At 38.9% G+C, this 19,031-nt stretch overlaps 1 protein-coding gene across 3 annotated transcripts in view; it reads left to right on the forward strand.

Annotated features, from left to right (window-relative positions):
- AKAP6 (A-kinase anchoring protein 6) overlaps window positions 1–16,007 on the forward strand; it is a 500,780-nt gene extending 484,773 nt beyond the window's left edge. For all 3 annotated transcript variants that reach the window (XM_064570936.1, XM_064570937.1, XM_064570938.1), the window contains 2 exons: window positions 2,595–5,995; window positions 11,210–16,007. In XM_064570936.1, coding sequence (XP_064427006.1) covers window positions 2,595–5,954 — 3,360 coding nt within the window. In that variant the 3' untranslated portion in view covers window positions 5,955–5,995; window positions 11,210–16,007. The remainder of the gene's footprint in view (window positions 1–2,594; window positions 5,996–11,209) is intronic.
- Window positions 16,008–19,031: the final 3,024 nt, after the last annotated feature.

Raw genomic sequence — 19,031 nt, forward strand, 5'->3', positions numbered from 1 at the left:
AACTTAAAGTGCAAAGTGAATGATTTTCTAAAAGATCTTGTCAGATAGTCCCAGGAATTGACATACAAAAAATTTCAGCAATTGCAATAAATTTAAGAGATGTATAGGAAGAGAGAGTTAAGGAGGGGAAAAAACAATATTACATCTAAAAGTCTCATCTTTTCCTATGGAAAATTTCCACTACAACTACTAGTTGAGCAAAGGATTTGTTCTTTTAGGTGCTACTGTAAGTTTTCTACTTCCTGAGGCTTGCATTTGTAAAGCCACAAAGGGCAGCATTTGGTCAGAAAATGTGTCCTGGAAGACAAGTCCAAGTTATAGGCGTCCGTTGGGCTAAGCTCCTGACGCACACCCAGATGGCACAATTCCTGCATCTAGTGTGAGCCCCTGGGTTTGGGACTCGCAGAGAAAATCCGTGCTGCTAAATGTTGAAGTCAACCAGAGAGTTACAAAGAGAGCTTCTCTGAAAGACCAGTTCAATTATTTATTAGCACTCTCAGAGTCTGGTGTCAGGCAAGATAGTATTTGAAATTAATACACTATTTGATTAGACTGATTGATTGTTTCTACAGCTGAAGATTTTAACATTCATTAGCCATACTAACCGGTCATTAGTACTTCCTTTATCAGCAAGCAAAGAATAAACAGAAATCCTAATAAAAATTCATCACAGTGAATGTACTCCATACCCAAGTGAGTATGATGACTGCCAGTGTTCTAGATTAACTGCTGTAACATTGGCAGCATGAAAGATTTCTGTCATAAAATTTAAAAATATCCCTTAATTAATGTTTACTTTGTAACTGGACTCTTAAACTTTAGTAGGCTATACAGATAATCTCTTACATATCCAGTATAATAAAGTGCTAATGGGTATTTTACCCTTAATGAGGTTGTGTGGTATCCTTTAACTACTAGTTCCAGGAAGGACTGAGGGCTTCTTGGGAAAGTTTTGTGAATATGTTGCTGGTGAAGCCTTTTCCCCACTACTGAGGAATAAAAGCATCATGGCCTGTTTTTCAACCAGGCTGTTCAAATAATTCTGAATTGTAATGCAGATATGCTGACCTATTCATATTGTGTGATATCTCTCTCTACCTACCATGTCATGAATCCCTTATGGTTTTTAGGACAAATTGAAAGAAATGATAAGAAGGAGAGAAGGTAGGCAGAGAGAACCCTTTATGAATCGACTCAAGGCCTTGAGAATTATAGCTACCTTATATTGACTGCCTCCTCAGCCCTTCACAAGCATTAGCTTATTAGTATTCAGAATTATCTCAAAAGATTGCTAGTGCTAGCCCCCTTCACAAGTGATGCAAAGAGATCAGTACTCAGAAAAGTTAAGCATCTTGCCCAAAGCCCCGCAGCTGGTAGGCAGCAAAATCAGCATTTCAACCACTTTGCATAGTTCTAGAGCCATGCTTATCTGCCTGACTACCCTGCATAAACATAAGCTGAGCTGCAGAGTTCTATTTGAGTTTCTGTCTGTAGATGAGCCTGTCAGGGCCTGCATATCTCTATCACCTCTCTTGGCTCTAGCATGAATCAGGACAGCTGGGCAGCAAGTTGAGGATGGTGAGGGAATCTGGACAGAGTCCAGGAACCCATTCAACCACTGTGTCCCAGAATAATGTGTCAAGCTCTACCTAAACCAAGTTAAAACGAGGATGTCCAAGGAAAGATCAAGGATCCCAAGTATGCAGAGTGCAGTGTAAGAGAAGCTGGGCTGAGTCAAACTTGAGAGTCAGGAAAGTCTTCAGATAGTTGTTATTCTAGGGCTGGAGGTGGGCTGGAGGGAAGGGTTCCTGCTTATAATAAATAGGGAAAGGACTGACAAGAGTGAGGCAAGTTAACAAGATCAAAGTAGAATCTCTGTCATAGGGAGAGACTGGGGAAGTGAGAGAGAGACTAAGAGAACCGGGGCCTAAGACTCAGGGTCCAGTAAGATGTAGGTGAGGAAACCAGTCAAGTGTTGTTTATCTTGGGTCTACTGGGGAGAGGGCCAAATTCCAAAAGGGAAGGCAGAAGAAAAGATAGACAAGCAAGGGTCTCTGACCATGCATGCCTCTGCAGGTGGCTATAAGTCTATTCTACTTGCCCAAGGCAAAGGCTGTGTCAAGTGGAAAGCCCAGGCATAGAAGAGTCTATGGGGGTCTGCCATTTATGGCTGCAGATGGTATTCCACTGTGGACTGCAGAACTAAGAGTATCAGAGTCAATGTGCCTTAAAGATGTCACAGGCTCTTTTTACCTTCGTTTACCTGACAGTTTTATCTTCACCCAATCCCAAGTTAAAAATGTAGAAGAATCAATAGGAAATCATTAATTCCAAAAATTACAACTTGACTGTAATAATCTTACATTTTAATCTACATTATTGCCTTCAGTGACAAATTACTATTGATAGAAAAACCCATTTCAATAACTTTGGATGCTATTCCAGAGAAGAATAGAGCTGATAATTATGCTATCTTTCAAATCCATGCTTGGGGGCAAATTTCTTTCCTGACTCTTCCAAGAGATTTTGAATGGACGAAATGTTCATGCTCCTATTCCCTAATTCTTCTTTTTTTTCCCCTTCCTCCTACACAGGAGACTTTGAATGTGATTGATCCTGGCTTGATGGATCTAAATGGGACAAATGAGGATGCCCTGGAATGGGATGAAACTGACATAAGTAACAAGTTAATTAGTTTGAATGAAGACTCAAATGACCTTGATCAAGAACCCCAACCTGTCATGCCTTCCTTAAAGCTTGAAGAGATAGGTAGCGAGGACCCCAGTTATGAAGAAGAGGCAGGTGACCATGCGGGATCTCAGTATGCCTCGAGTATCACTGCCCCCTCCAGTCCACACATTTACCAAGTCTACAGCCTCCACAATGTTGAACTGTATGAGGACAACCACATGCCATTTCTGAAAAACCACCCAAAGTTCACCAGCGTGACACAGCCTAGTGTTTTAACGAAGAGTCTCAGTAAAGACTCTTCATTTTCATCCACCAAATCTTTGCCGGACCTTGTAGGAGGTTCCAATTTGGTAAAGCCTTGCCCGTGCCATAGAGGTGACGTGAGCCAGAATTCAGGCAGTGAGAGTGGAATCATGAGTGAAGGAGACACTGAAACCACTACCAACTCTGAAATGTGCTTGCTCAATGCGGTAGATGGGTCCCCAAGTAACCCTGAAACTGAACACCTGGACCCACAAATGGGAGATGCTGTTAACGCGTTAAAGCAAAAATTTAAAGATGAGGAGGAACACATTAAGCTTCCAAATAGCTCTCAGTCATCCATTTCACCAGTGGGTTGTGTAAATGGAAAAGTTGGAGATTTAAACAGTGTTACCAAATATACCCCTGATTGTTTGGGAGAAGAATTACAAGGAAAACATGATGTGTTTACGTTTTATGATTACTCTTACCTCCAAGGCTCAAAACTCAAATTACCAATGATAATGAAACAGTCACAAAGTGAAAAAGCACATGTGGAGGATCCCCTGTTTCATGGTTTTTATTTTGATAAAAAGTCCTGCAAATCTAAACATCAGGCTACAGAGTTACAACCAGATGCACCTCCCCATGAAAGGCTTTTGGCAAGTGCATCCCATGAAATGGATCGAAATTCATATAAAAGTAGTGATGTAGAGAAGACATTCACTGGCATGCAGAATGGCAGACAGCTCTCCCTGTTATCCCACAGTTCATCTATCGAGTCCCTTTCTCCAGGGGGTGATTTATTTGGATTGGGCATCCTTAAAAATGGTGGTGACAGCCTCCAGCGAAGCACTTCCTTAGAAAGTTGGTTGACATCCTATAAAAGCAATGAGGATCTTTTTAGCTGTCACAGCTCTGGGGACATAAGCGTGAGCAGTGGCTCAGTTGGTGAACTGAGTAAAAGGACACTAGATCTCCTGAATCGTTTGGAGAATATCCAGAGCCCTTCGGAGCAAAAGATAAAGCGGAGTGTTTCTGATATGACTCTCCAAAGCAGTTCCCAAAAGATGTCCTTTACTGGCCAGCTATCATTGGACATAGCATCTTCTATCAATGAAGACTCGCCAGCGTCTCTTACAGAACTTAGCAGCAGTGATGAGCTCTCACTTTGCTCAGAGGATATTGTATTACACAAGAACAAGATCCCGGAATCAAATGCATCATTCAGGAAGCGCCTGACTCGGTCGGTGGCTGATGAAAGCGACGTCAATGTCAGCATGATTGTTAATGTCTCTTGCACCTCTGCTTGCACTGATGATGAAGATGACAGTGACCTCCTTTCTAGCTCTACCCTCACCTTGACAGAAGAAGAGCTATGCATCAAAGATGAGGATGACGACTCCAGTATTGCAACAGATGATGAAATTTATGAAGAATGCAACTTGATGTCAGGGCTGGACTATATAAAGAATGAACTGCAGACGTGGATCAGACCAAAGTTTTCCTTGACAAAAGATAAGAGAAGGTGCAATCTCAGTGATGAAATAAAGGGCAGTAAGGATGTAAGTAGTAGTGAGATGACCAATCCCTCTGATACCCTGAACATTGAGGCTCTACTAAACAGCTCCATAAAATGTCTCTCTGAAAGTAATGGAAATGGTAAGAGTTTATCCCACACCCATGAGTTAGGGATGAAGGGTGAGAATAAGAAAAATATTTTCAAAGTTAATAAAGACCCATATGTGGCTGACATGGAAAATGGCAATATTGAAAGCACTCCAGAAAGGCAGAAAGACAAACAGAATGGGATTTTGAAGGAACCAGAAAATCTTGGTACAACGGGGAAGAAGAATTCAGACAGTGAGCATTGTAAGCGTAAAGTATTTATGGATAGCTCAGATGATGCAAATATTGCTGGAAATGAATTTGTTCCCCAGACTGTTAGACATCGTCCAAAGAAATGTCAAAGCCACCACCATTTTGAAAATTCAACAACTGCTTCTACTGCCACTGAGAAGTCTTGCCCAGAGCTGCCTTCAGAAACCAGAGTTATCAACAGACAGGATTCTGATATACTGAAATCTTCATCTAATGATGCACCAAGTGTGGTTGGAAAATCCGCTCGTTGCTGCCTAGCACTTGAACAAAATGAAATAGAGGAGAATGTTTCTGTCAGTGACAACATTTCCTGTTGTGACTGTGAGCCAGATGTTTTCCATCAAAAAGATGCTGAGGATTGTTCCGTACACGACTTTGTTAAGGAAATCATCGACATGGCTTCAACAGCCCTAAAAAGTAAGTCTCAACCTGAAAATGAGGCAGCTGCTCCTGCCTCGTTAAGTCAGATCAAGGAGAAGGTGTTGGAACATTCTCACCGGCCCATCCAGCTGAGAAAAGGGGACTTTTATTCCTACTTATCTCTCTCCTCTCATGACAGTGATTGTGGCGAGGTCACCAGTTACGTGGAAGAAAAGAGCAACACTCCATTGCCACTGGACATTACCGACTCTGGCTTAGAAGACAAGGAGGACCCTGAATGCTTCTTTGAGGCCTGTGTTGAGGACGACCCGGAGGGAGACGAGCCCTGTCTCTCTGGCCCTCCTCCAAATGAACCTGCCGTTTCTGGCGAGGCTGCTGTGCCCCAACAAGCAGCAGCAGGCTCCCCTAAGTCCAGCGATACTTCTCTCTTAGCTGAGGAGGCACGCATGGTGGCTCTTGCGAGTCCTCCCCATCAGGAAGAATCTGACGTCAGAAAGGAAGCGGATGGTTTACCCCAAGCTGCAATCTGTGGGGAGAGCTCAGAGCTAACCACTTCAAGGCTGGGCAGTGAAAACACAGGTGAATCAGGAATGCCAGAAGAACGTAACACTGCTGCAGCCAAACCTGGAGTTCCAGAACTCTCCTGGAAGGCAAAGCAGCCAAAAGACAAGGCTGCATTGCTTCCCAACCCCAAAACTTTAACCTGTGAAGAAAATCTTCTAAATCTTCATGAAGAACAACATAAAAATATGCATAGGTAGAATGCAACCCTCTCCACGCATGAAAATCATCTCATTGAAAGGTATGTATGCTCCTCAGGTTTTAATATATATTCTTAATATATTTTTAACATGAATTTCATATATATCCATATGTACTTCAATGATGAGTTTGAGTCAGCAGTGCCACGATAGGGGAGAAGACTAGTCAGAATGACTGGTCACGGCAGACATTTATCTGAATAAGACATTTAGGTGGAAGAAACATTCCCAGCAACGCAAGTAACTGTGAGGCAAAAGGGAGAGAGACCGGCACAAGTGACATTTTTAGTGACAGTATCCTTATTACATCATTCTGGCAAGGATACAAAATTTGAGGAAGTAGCCGAGTAATTTAGGACCTCACATTCTTCCAGTGAGGGAGGAAAAAAGGTTCTCCCAATTGCAGTTATACCCTCTGATCAAAATGCACGCATAGTGACAATGCGCCCCACTTCAGTTTCCTGCACACAGAGCTGCCCGCTCCCTCCAGTGCCTGGAAATGAACAATGATAGGCTAAAGCTGCATCTCCTGATCTGGGCCTTCCTTTTATACTTCTGTCTAATGTAACTATCATCACATTTGCTTCCCCAGTGGAAGGCTGTGCTGTCACAGCTCCTAATCATGGCCAAGGCTGAGGATTCAAACAGGAGGGGAAAGTTGATGTTAAAGAAGAGGCTCTTATTTATCCACACACAGACCGAGAAGAGGCCCAGAAAGCAAATGCAGAGAGAATACATGACAAGTTAATGGCGTTTTGATAAAAACAGAATTTTTGAATTTTGCCTGAAGGTGACAGGCTGATTTCCATCAAAATTTTTAAGGAAGTCATTCCACTCTTCATATTTAATAAGACAGCTATTGATTGATAATTCTGAGATGATGATATAGCTTGAAAAGTGACACAAAAATTCTGTTATTTTCCGTTTCTAAGCCCCAGTGATGAATATACTTTCTCAATCAAGTCTAAAGAAGAAAATTTGAGCTTTTGAATGTGAGAGTTGTATTTCACCCAAGTGTGAGGTGCCGAATGCCATCTCCACCCCCCACTCCAGAAGCTTAATGCCGTAATGCCTAAACTCGTGCTATAGGAAATGAATTACAGAAGCAATCTACCCTAATTTGTTAACTTATTCAAATAACAGTTATTATACTTAACTATGCTAAAGATTATCTTTTTTGTGGCAGATTGTTTATTTTTTGATGAGCCTAATTACTGATTTTCTAAAAGTAATTTACATTTATTACAAATACATCTTTTAAAATGTGACAGATAAATGTTGTTCCCATAATGTATTATGAAAAAAGTTACTATTTAAAAACACATTATTTAATTTGAAAGATGAATGGCAAACATCATTATTTTTTTTCCTGCAACACCTGTGCCCTAAGCTCATTAAAATGTGTGATTCTGTGTAGAGCTGCTAGAAATGGGGAGGGGGGAAATATATACCATATATATACCCTAAAAATAAACTCAGTATGCAAAATTGAAGAAAGACATCATACTTACTAATATAGCTCAACTAATTTTCTATGTTTCAGACTCAATTTACAATTGGCCGCAAGTGAGAACAAAAGTAGGAGAGAGAGAAATGTATTTTCTGTGAAATATGTCCACCCTATAATCACATTCTCCATCAGCATGCAGTAGAGCTGACCATTAAGGGAGAGGAACTGCAATTCCATAAGCTGCTTCTAAACAAGTTCTATTAGTACCCATTATACTGCTGGCTCATCCAAGCTCCGCAGAAGGGCTGGTGGAGGCTGGCTGATTTTTGTTTTCTGCAAGGGGATAAAGGCTTGAAAGCAACACCCCTCGGGGCATGATACTGTGTGACTGGGACCCTCAAGTCAGCGGTCATGCTGAGGGCCGGAGCTCCAGAGGCGCTGGCACGGATGAAGCCCCTGGGTCCCGCACCCTTCCCTTTTAGATACTCTGGGAGTTTCTTCTGTCCATGACATAGCTAGAGAATCGAAATGTAAACAATAAGCAGCTCCATCTTTGGACTTGGGCAAGTGAACATGCTGTGCTGTTGGATCGGCGCAAGCCCTCACATTTCACAGGCACGACAACGCAAAACCATCAGCTAGCCCAGCTGCCAGTCAGCGGTATTTTGTTGAGCCCCCGAGAGGTGGTTCCTGGCCCTATCTCAGGCAATGGGAGATGCAGCCAGATTTTACTTCCGCAGAACTCACATCGCCCCCAAGTGACTTGTGATCAGCCAAGGGCCATTTAAATAGCCATATTCACTGGTCCTATTCAGTTTTTTCTGTATCACGCACACCAAATATCTGGATGCCTAAATTTTTCACCCGTCGTTAGCACTGGGTACCTGGGCATAGATATTTACATTTTGTTAAAATACTACCAACCAGGGTAAGTTATTTAATCTCAAAAGTTGACATGCCTTTGGTGTTAAATATCAGGAATACATAGTAGTTATTTGGTAAATATGAGACTTTATGTCTATAAAAGCTTAACTGTTGTCATTGTTCTTCCTACAAGATACAAAAGAGGGGGAAAAAAGCTCTACTTTTTATTTTTTTAAAGCTTTTATTTATTTATTCATGAAAGAGAGGGAGAGAGAGAGAGAGGCAGAGGCAGAGGGAAAAGCAGAGACTTCTCGAGTCCCGATGCAGGACTTGATCCCAGGACCCTCAGATCATGACCTGAGCCAAATGCAAACACTGAACTGACTGAGCCTCCCAGGCACCCAAAAGCTCTACTTTTTAAAGCAATTTCAAAACTATCAGTTGGGGTGCTCTATCAGAATAATAAAATACACTGCATTCAGTTTGCTGGGCTTTTTTTTTTTTCTTCCAGAAATAAGTTCTCAGATGATGAAGTTATGTCATCTGGAAGAGCTACAACTTGGAACACCAGCTACAGTCTGCAACCATACCAAGAATTTTTTCCAAAAAAGTTTTGAGGTTTTTCATTTACTGTTCTAATTAAAAACCCACTGAAACTGTTGAAGTTTTAAACATGGTCTGACGCAGGATGCATTTGCACTGATTTCTAGGCACACTGCTGTGCTTTTCACTATTTTCATTTATGTGCCATGTTTCTACCAAAATAGAGAGGTCAGTTATAGCAAATCACATCAAAGGAAAGGTAACTGGATAGACCCAGATATTTCTGCTTAATTTGGAGGAAGCACATAATGTATGTCTGGAGTGCCTCCTAGGACCTGCCTAAGAGATGTACTTTGCACTAATCTTTTTGCTGTATTCTGACAGTTATTTCTTCATAATCCTCATCATAAGCCTCTGATCTTTGGTGAATGATTTAACCGTAAACTTCAGGCTGGATAAATCCTATGGTATAAAAATTTAACTCATCACATGCAGCCAGTGTGTACTTTTTTTTTTTTTTCCTTTTTGGTTTACTCTGGTTTTCAGTTTTGTTTTACTGTGTATGGTGTGTGTGTGTGTGTGTGTGTGTGTGTGTTGGAGGGGCTGTATTTACTTAGGATGCATATGTGTCCTTCAGAACTTTTAAGCTCCATTGCTTTTCCTGTTTTATTGGTCTGCAAATGTGATTGTTGGTATCTCATAGATTTTAGATTTTCAGCAATTACTTGTATTTTTGCATGCTTAAGTATACGCATACACAGTAAAATTGCTCCTACTCAGTCATTACAAACTGAGAAAACTTTAAGAGCAAATATTTCTCATGTATACAACATAAATTCTTATTCTGTTTTAGTTGGATTGACACAAAATGTTTAATATGATCCAAAGCTGGCCAAGCAGGTTTAAGAAACTACTCTTGGTGATAGTGTATTAATTTTTCACTAATCAATGCAAGTGTAATCTTATCACATTTACCTTTAAAATCACTTTAGTAAGTCAAGGTTCTGGTGGATGTGAAATGTTTTTTAATTTTCCAGCACTTCTAAATAACTAGCTCTGCCATGCTAAATGACAAAGATTTTATTGGTCATCATCCATCGCGTGCGCGCGCGTACACACACACACACACACACACACACACACACCCCAGATCTGTGCTTTAATCAGTTTTGCCTGCCCCTTTCCAAGTGGGCCAAGTTGAAAGAATTGATTAGCCAGAGAGAATTTAAATACTGGCATTTAGTAAGACCAGCTTTGCCTCATCTAAGGATTCCTTACTCAGTGTCCATGTTTCAAGTGAGTCAAGTCCTCATTTGAACAATGCACCGTGCTCGTTTTTGAGTTACTGCAGTATTTGAGTGTACCAAATTTTGTTCCATCTCTTCCTGTCTATCTCTCCCTGTTCTTGAGAACCTGCCTTCTCTCCCCAACTTCCTATGACTTCAGCCAAACCACATTTGCTGAAGCTTTTCTGGCTTGTAAACAGGTTACAAGATTATAGAGAAAGAGAAAGATGGAGAATGAGATTATTTAGTTCTAGAAAGACAATAAAGCAACCTGACATCAGACATCAGAACTCGGGTTTAAACCCAGACAAGCAAACGCCTGCTTTATTTGAGAGCTGGTCAGAAGACCTAAAGTAATTGCATCCTGTACTGCCTGTCCCTGGAATTTAGCTGCTCTTCACATCCAACTTGTTGTTTTCAACCCCTTAGACATAGGCAGAACTGACTGAGTTTGGAACAAATTTGTATCTGAGCCATCAAGATGTACAGAAATAATTGAGTCATTCTTACTTGCACAGGACGTCTAGGCCTTAAATGAAATGCATTCATATTCAAGCTAGAAGCCCAGGTTATATCCTTTCACTGGCAAGGGGCTGAAACATTTGGAATTACAGCAAAGCTATGCATATTTCACCGCTATATAATAGTGGAATTGTTCAGTTCCACTGTCACACACACAGTCCCTGAGGGAAAGGTTAAACCACCTGAGGGTCCAGGTTCTCAGGCTGTGAATCACTGGGGCCACCTGGCTGTGTTGCTTGGCACCAACCGCCTCACATTTTCATAGTGATTTGAAGCTATCCTGAGCGTTCAAAACTGAGTTCACAAGCAGAAGAGTAGATGATATCCAGAGAAAAGGTCAAACTTGATGATTTTTTTTGTTTTCTTTAAAACCATGTCTTTTTTTTAAAAAAATGTATTTTTCAATTGACTCTGAAACATTTTTGTCAGTAATATGAACCTTGGGCTATTAAAATCACTATGTTTTATGTATCCTTTTTCAGCATATCAGCAGGTAGTTCCAAAATGGCAGGCTTCCTCAAAGAGCTCAGTTCTACAAATGAAACAGACATTTCTGATACCTTTTCCTATCCCTTTTTTGTTTCTTGTAGATAAGCCTGGCTGTAACTCAGGGCTGGCTTCCTAATCCCACCCTGGGCTAGTCTGTGGTTTCATCACGTCACTGCCATTTGTTGCATTGACCTCTCCCAAGATGAATCTTCCCTCCGAATGCGATTTGTCCACATGAGCCTTGTGATCTGGATTGTGCACTGGTTTTCTTTAGGTGATTGTCTTTGAAGTTCGGCAAAGCTGCTCGTTTTCCCACGGATTCCTGTCCCAAGCTACCTCTACCAACCCCGCCTCTCCAGCGAGACTTTTCCGTTTGCCTCCTCCCTCCCCATCTACTCTTTAAAGTTCTGCAGTCCACCAAATCGATGGTCCATTACATTCACCTGTCTGGAATGACCCCCTGCCGGTACTTGACCAAGTCCATGTTTCAATCTGGATTTTTTTTTTTTTATGGTATGATGCCTATGTTTATTGAAAGAGGTTTACCTAAAAGGCCAACATTTGTTCTGATTGCAGCATACAGAAGAAACACTGGTCCTTCTTTCAAAATTAAGCAACTTTTAAAAGCGCCATTTTATTTATTTTATTTTAAAAATAATTATCTATGCAGCACTTCAAGAAACAACTATATGGTGTTGTATATTATAAACTGGTGACATTCTACTGTTAAATTATGTACAACATTTTTGTTTTTTATGCTTCTTGAGGTGGTAATGAGAAAAAAGTTTTTTAAAAATGTGTGCCTTGCTGTATTTCTTATACCATTTATTAAAAAGCTGCTTTCACGGTAAAATTATGTTGGTTTGAAAGGAGGAAATAGCAAGGTTAAGATGTGTGAATAATTTCTGTATATATGTATAACCAAGTACAAACATTGATGTATAATGACAGTATAAAATGCTTTCATGTTTATGATGTCTAGTGATGTGGAAAATATAAGCCTTAAACCATTAGATTGCATGGTAATTAAAATTGGCATAATAAACATAGTTTATTGGGGGAAAAGGAAAATCAGTGATCTCTTCTACCTGTGTTCTTTACCAAATTATTACATCTGATTCTGGAAAAACTGTAACACGTAGTAGCTTCCAAAATATCGATATTGCATAAGAAGCTTAAAATTACTTAAACTACACGTGCTTTTCAAAATCTTTCTGATCACCATAAAGATCTTGGAACACAAATGATTAAATGCCAGTTCCCCTAAGCCAATAAGAACCTATCCTAGATTTTTTATTTCTACTTCTCATTAATGGTTTAATATTGGGCTTTAGGCTACCTAGTCAGTCTCATATTTATTTTATGTAATTCTTTTGAATGGGTTTGCTAGAAAGATGATAGTAAAGTCTAGAAAATTTGACTATTTTGACTTAGACTATAGATTTCAGGTGTATTTATTTTGTGTTAAAAGAAATTAGCTGAGAAATATTCCATCTGGTCTTTATTGCTCTTCTTAAATGCAGTTTTTAATTTATATCCTAACACCTACTAAAGTGCCTGATACACAGTAGGTATTCAATAAAAATTTACTGAATTTAAGTATTGAATTAGGCAGTATGGGTGCCATGTACCTTTTCATTTTGAGAGACATACACTAAAACATAAACAACTAGGAAAATAGGTAATGCAATCATTCATTCACCTGATAGTTAACTAACACATTTTATCTGCAAGGACTATTCTAGACGTGGGAGATGCATAGATGGACAAAGGCCCTGCCCTCAGGAGGCTTACCTACAACACGGATGTGGTGAACACACAAATGAGATATAGTGTCCTGCAGGCAAAGAAGAGAGCAAAGTGGTAGAAGAGGCACAAAGACAGAAGTAGCAAAGAGGGATAAGGCAGAACAGAAGGGCTCGAAGGGAACAGAAAGTTAGACAATAGAAAATGAGTGAAGTTTTATTGCAGGGATAGTGGGCAAAGGTAAACAGGGAGACTGAATGAGGAGTCTTTTTTAAAAAGTTAAGTTGGAGCTTTTGTATGTAATATGGCAGGTAGTAAGGAAAGTCTTTTGCACCTGATTTTATTTATCATTAGAACATTAGTACAACACCAAGAACGTTTAAAATATACTAGCCTATAATTTTACCATTCTAATAACTATTTGTATTGTTATGTGTCTTCTAATCTTTTCCGTACATATTTCTAAATTGATTAATCATTCTAGGCTTTTGAATAGGTAGTAATAGTTCAAAAGAAATTCTAGGCAGACATCTAGGAGTGATGGTCAAGATGGTTACGGGGGAAGAGATTAGAGATAAATGGCTCATTAGGAGGCAGCTGTAGAAAATTAGCTGGGCTTGAAATAAGAGAGGACACAGGGATAGTGGCCCGAGATGTAGAGAAAGAACGAATCTTAGAGTCTTTGAAACACCTAAGAGCATTTGGGATCTCTGTTAAGGTATGGTAGTATTTTACATATTGAGAAAACCTCAGTTTTCCTTGGGTAATGCCAAGGTCTACATCTACTGGAACAAACTGACCATGACGTTCCATTTACCTGTTATATGCTCACTGAAGACCTTGAGGTATTACAAATATTTGTTTATTAACTACCTACTTAATATTAACACTGAATTTGTAAAATGACTTATATTGAACAGTACTTTTTCTGGTTGGAAGGGATGGGATAGCTTCCATCTCTTGCTGTGTGTGGGCACCACCTCCCCAGTCATCTTTGAAAATGGTCACACCAACTCTGCCTACACCTTCCACTGAGTGATTCATTTTTTGTTAAGGCAAGCTGTCCCATGGTTGGGTGTGTGTCTTTGTCAGAAGGTACTTTCTTTGGTTGCTAAAAACTACATAATGCTCCCTTCCCACTGCCTTTAATTTTGCTCCCAGTTCTGGTTCTGTCCTGATGAGCTGCTCAGAGTATTTTTACCCCTTCTTTCTCATGGCACCCTTGAAGATAACTGAGGCCAGTTACTCGTCTTCTCCCAGCTGCTGTGATTTCTGTTCTTTATTCCCTCAACTGCCCTTCACTTGTCATGATTTTCAGATCCATTTCAACCTGAGTGAATGTTAGCAGACAGAATCCTTGAAAATGAGGAACTGTCTTTATCATCATATGTGTAGAAAAATATCTGAATATTTAAGTGGTTTTCTCTAAAAATATATTCAAGATATATGTTTATTCTATTATTGTAAATTTCAATAAATAAATAAATAATCCATCATGTCCTTTAGTGGCCCAGTCTAGTGCCGGAGTCATCTTGAATCTTTTCCTTATATCACATCCAAACCTAACCTGTTTCCATATAAAGCAGGGCCCCCCCCATTTATTTATGCATTTATTCAGTCATTCAACAAATATTCATTGAGTGGCTACTTGTGTGAGGCACTGTGTTTGGCATGAGAGATACAAAGGCAACTAGAACATAGTCTCTGCCTGCAAAGGGTTTACAGTTTTTCTTGTGAAAGTGCCTTTCATGTCCTTGAATAGAGTGATCTCTCCAAATTAAATGATGACCCATTTATTTTCCATCTAGTTTCTCTACATTTTCAAAAACCTAATGAGCAAAAATAGTATGCAGAATTATCTGGGTCTGACTACTAGAAGTGAAATGTTTTTTGTATCTGAAAATTTTAATTACAGAAAAAAATTTCAGATTTCTGGTCACTGAATAAATATGCATCTTACACAACAACAAAACAATCTAAATTCAGGGCTTTTGAGAATCTGAGTTTGATGATTTTGTTGTGTTCGGCTCATCCAGCTTAGGTTTTACCCATGCTAAAATTCCTGGGAACAAATTAGATGTAACTATCAAAACACACTGAAATAATCCAGCTATTTCTTAGGAGTCAAATTATTTTAATCTCCAAATGAGTTTAGTATTATTTTAGAATTTTGATGAATACCTGATTTTTCAAGTGTTGTATAATTCTTATATTTCAAATTTTTTTACCTGAACCAACTAAATTTACAACTTCTTTCTATACATTTTTCAATTTTTATTTTGAATAATTTCAGACCTATATAAAAGCTGAATGAATAGTACAATATTTGCATACTCATCACTCAGATTTGTATATTGTTAATATTTTACCCCATTAGTTTCATCTCGCTCTCTATACACACACACACACACACTTTTGTGTTGAACCATTTGAAATTAAATTTCAGATCCTAACACTTCATCTAAATGCTTCAGCCTACATCATCTAAGAACAAAAGTATTATTCTACAAGTCTACAGTACACCCAAAGAATGTAACATTGATACAATATCTGATAATCTATATCAAATCTATATTCAGATTTCTCCAAATGCCCTAATAATGTCCATTTGCAGTTGTGTTTGTTTTAATTCCAGATCCAAACAAAAATCATGCATTGCTTTTAGTTTTTGTGTCTTTTTAATTTTGAACAGTTTCCCTATACTCTTATTCTTTCTTTCTTTGGTCTTTCATAACTGACATTTCTGGAAAGTCCAGGCCAGTTTTATAGAATGACCCACAATCTGGATGTGTCCAGTTGTTGTTTTCATTATTCAACTCAGGGTAAACATTTTTGTCAAGTATAGTGCACAGGTGTTGTGTTCAATAGCTACTCTTTAATGAAGAATGAATGAATCACTGACATTCTCGATGTGTCTTGAAATTCACAAGTTATTCTTACAGCGCATGCTTTAGTAGTTGAAGGCAGGTGTCAACAAACTACAGTTTGGACTAAATCTGGCACACCGCCTTTTCTTGTTTGGCCTATGAGCTAAGAATGGTTTTTGCATTTTTAAATGGTTGAAAAAAAAACAGAAGAGTATTTCATGACGTGTGAAAATTATTTGAAATTCAAATTTTGGTGTCCATGAATAAAGTTTTATTGGAACATAGCCACACACATTTGTTTACATATTGTCTATGGCTGCTTTTGCACTGTAAACTGCAGAGTTAAGTAGTTGAGGCAGGGACCATGTGGCATACAAAGCCTAAAATACTTACAAAAATATTTTTGGTCCACTACGGAAAAAACCTTCCTATTTCTGGTCTACAGTGTTCTAAATTCTGACACCATTTTGTTAGAGGTTGATGGACTCCCGTTTGCAAAATCAATGTAACGTATTAGCACCTGCCATCGTTATTTTTTGCTTTCAAGATTTTGTTGAGTTCTCAATTTTAGTTTCATATTACCTTTAGTAAAATGAAGTATGCCTTGTTTCATACACTTAAAGATTTTTCCACATCCACCGTCAGTTTAAGGACTTAAATTTAGTTCACTTATTACAGCCTGGCTTTGATTGATTTAGAGGGTTAGTCAATTACAGACTAAGTCATTAGTTCAATCAGAACCATCAGGAAAATTGACATAACCTAAACTCACTTCAATTTACTGATAAACTGAATCCTTTCTCTAAATGTTTTTCTAAAGCATTTTTAAATCCAGGCCATTTCAAAGAGTCCAGTTTTTTTTCAAATTTATTTTTCATCCCAAAGGTAAAAACCATGGTCATTGATTGTGTAAGATACACTTTCATTTCCCACATGCCGGTCATAATTAATGATCTGAATTTGTCAAGGAAATAAGTATTCACCACAGACCTTGCTGTGGCCACAGGTGGGCATTCTTATTGAATGGAAGATGTTCAAAAGGTAACCATCCTTAGTACTTTTTCCCCTTAATTCACCATCGAGAGCTCTGCCACCTCCCACTGCCACATGCTTATGGAGGGGACACTCAAGGAAGTTTTTTTAGCCACTTCCTCTTCCTTAAAAAGCAACCACATACTTTTCATATAGCAATGGCCCCTAAACATGAGACTTGCTATGTAGTTGCATTTTCAGAGTAAAATAACACAAAGATGTGTGCAAGTCAGGCCCACATTATTATTATTATTATTTTAAAGATTTTATTTACTTGACAGACACAGTGAGAGAGGGACCACAAGCAGGGGGAGTGGGAGAGGGAGAAGCAGGCTTCCCACTGAGCAGGGAGCCCGAAGTGGGGCTCGATTAGGACCCTGGGACCATGACCTGAGTCTAAAGCAGTTGCTTAATGACTGAGCCACCCAGGCACCCCATCAGGCCCAAATTATTATGGTTTCTTGTAGCAAAGGCATTTTGGCCAATGCCTTGAGACCATTCTGTTCCTTGACTGATGGGCCCTCACCAAAGCAGAAAACATGCAAAGATTATTTGTACTTGTGTTTTAAAGTAAAACGGCCTACATAAAGCAACTTTTCTCCTTCTCTTTTCTTTTGTAACACACACAAGTTGGAAGATACATGTGTGTGGCCCTTCCAGGCTTTTACCAAGGATTCATAATTTCCAGTGAGGAAAGACCCCTCCCCGCAACACTTCTCTCCCACTCATAAAGGGGATCATAATGCAGCTGAATGGAGTGACATTACTCTATGCATAGCTTTGGAGCAAACCTAATTTGTACTTTAAAAAATTATTTTTTTAAAGATTTTTATTTTATTTATTTGAGAGAGAGAGTGCGAGAGCATAAGCTGGGAGAGGGAGAAGCAGGCTGATTAGCAGGGAGCCTGATGTGGGGCTCAAACCCAGGACCCTGGGATCATGACCTGAGTCGAAGGCAGATGCTTAATGGACTAAGCCACCCAGACACCCTAAAAATTATTTTTAAATATTGGTACCTTATTATTGGTTATAAATCCCTTATGACATCATGTTTAAGAATCACTGAGGCTTGTGCTCTCTTGGTTGAAAAGAAGTGCCCCAAAACCTGGGAAAGGATTTCCAAAGAAAAGAGAATCGACACCCCTGTGCATGGATGTACAGCCTTGGATGCTCCACAATGATGAAGAACTGAAGCTTTCTGGTGAGTCCGCTCTTTAAAAAACTGAATTTAAGGGAAGCAAATGTAAAATGCAACAAAATTTGGCCTCACATTTACATTGGAGAAATGGCCGATACTATTGAGTTAGCCCAGATAACTTCACCCCTGGTTAACTACAGAAGCATCAGATATGGAACATCAATATCTCCCAGATGTACACAAAACCTTTTGTGTCTCTACCATGGAAGCCGCCATATTCGTCAACTTTATTAGACTGTGACATTACTCTCTCTCCCTTCTACATTCATTTTATGTGGAAATTTGAAAAAAGATTACTGATGTGTAATTTGGTGTTTTTTCCACACCATCAAGACGTACAATAATAGATTTTGTCAATTTAATAAAAATTAATAAACACATGATTTAATAAGAAACACTAAAATTATTTAAATATTTCTTTGTCCTTACACTTATCCTGCCATTAAAAACCCATCCTAGCTCCCTGTAAATAAATGCACCATTACGGGCATAAAACAAACATTATTCAGCAAAATTTATTCAAGGACTAAAATGACAGAAGGTATTAGGAACATAAAAACGCAAAAGATCCTCTCTAAATCCCAATATTCCCCAACAACTGGTTTATAAAAAATACACTAAAGTTTATAGAATTAGTCTTGTTCTATTAGTTGATCAAGTTACTTACACTGTCAGCAATTCAAAACAAGTAATTCCCTCTGTGTGTGTGTTTGCTTGCTTGCAAATATGTTTCATTTATTTTAAAGTGTCTTTTTATATAGAAATCCAAGTTGCTGAAAATTTATCTTGTCATTAAAGTGGTGTGAAAATCAAATCAGTCTTCATATAGGTTCTCTTATCCCTGCTGATCTCAAATGACTAATGATGCTTATGGCAAGGTTTTGTAAAATGAAAGCTCCTTAACTTTTCAGGAAACAGTTCTTTTTTTACATGTACACCCGTTTTGGCTCTCTCCTAAACACTTCTAGAACTTTCTAAGTTCAGGATCACTCTCTCACCAGTAATGTCTTTCCTTGCAGACTGTATGTAGAAACATTTTTTAGAAAGTAAAATTACTAATTATTTAAAGACTAAGGCATT

The sequence above is a fragment of the Mirounga angustirostris genome, unplaced genomic scaffold (assembly GCF_029215605.1).
Source record: "Mirounga angustirostris isolate CCGP_5_RB_7025 unplaced genomic scaffold, mMirAng1.0.hap1 SCAF_9, whole genome shotgun sequence".
Lineage (NCBI taxonomy): Eukaryota > Metazoa > Chordata > Mammalia > Carnivora > Phocidae > Mirounga > Mirounga angustirostris.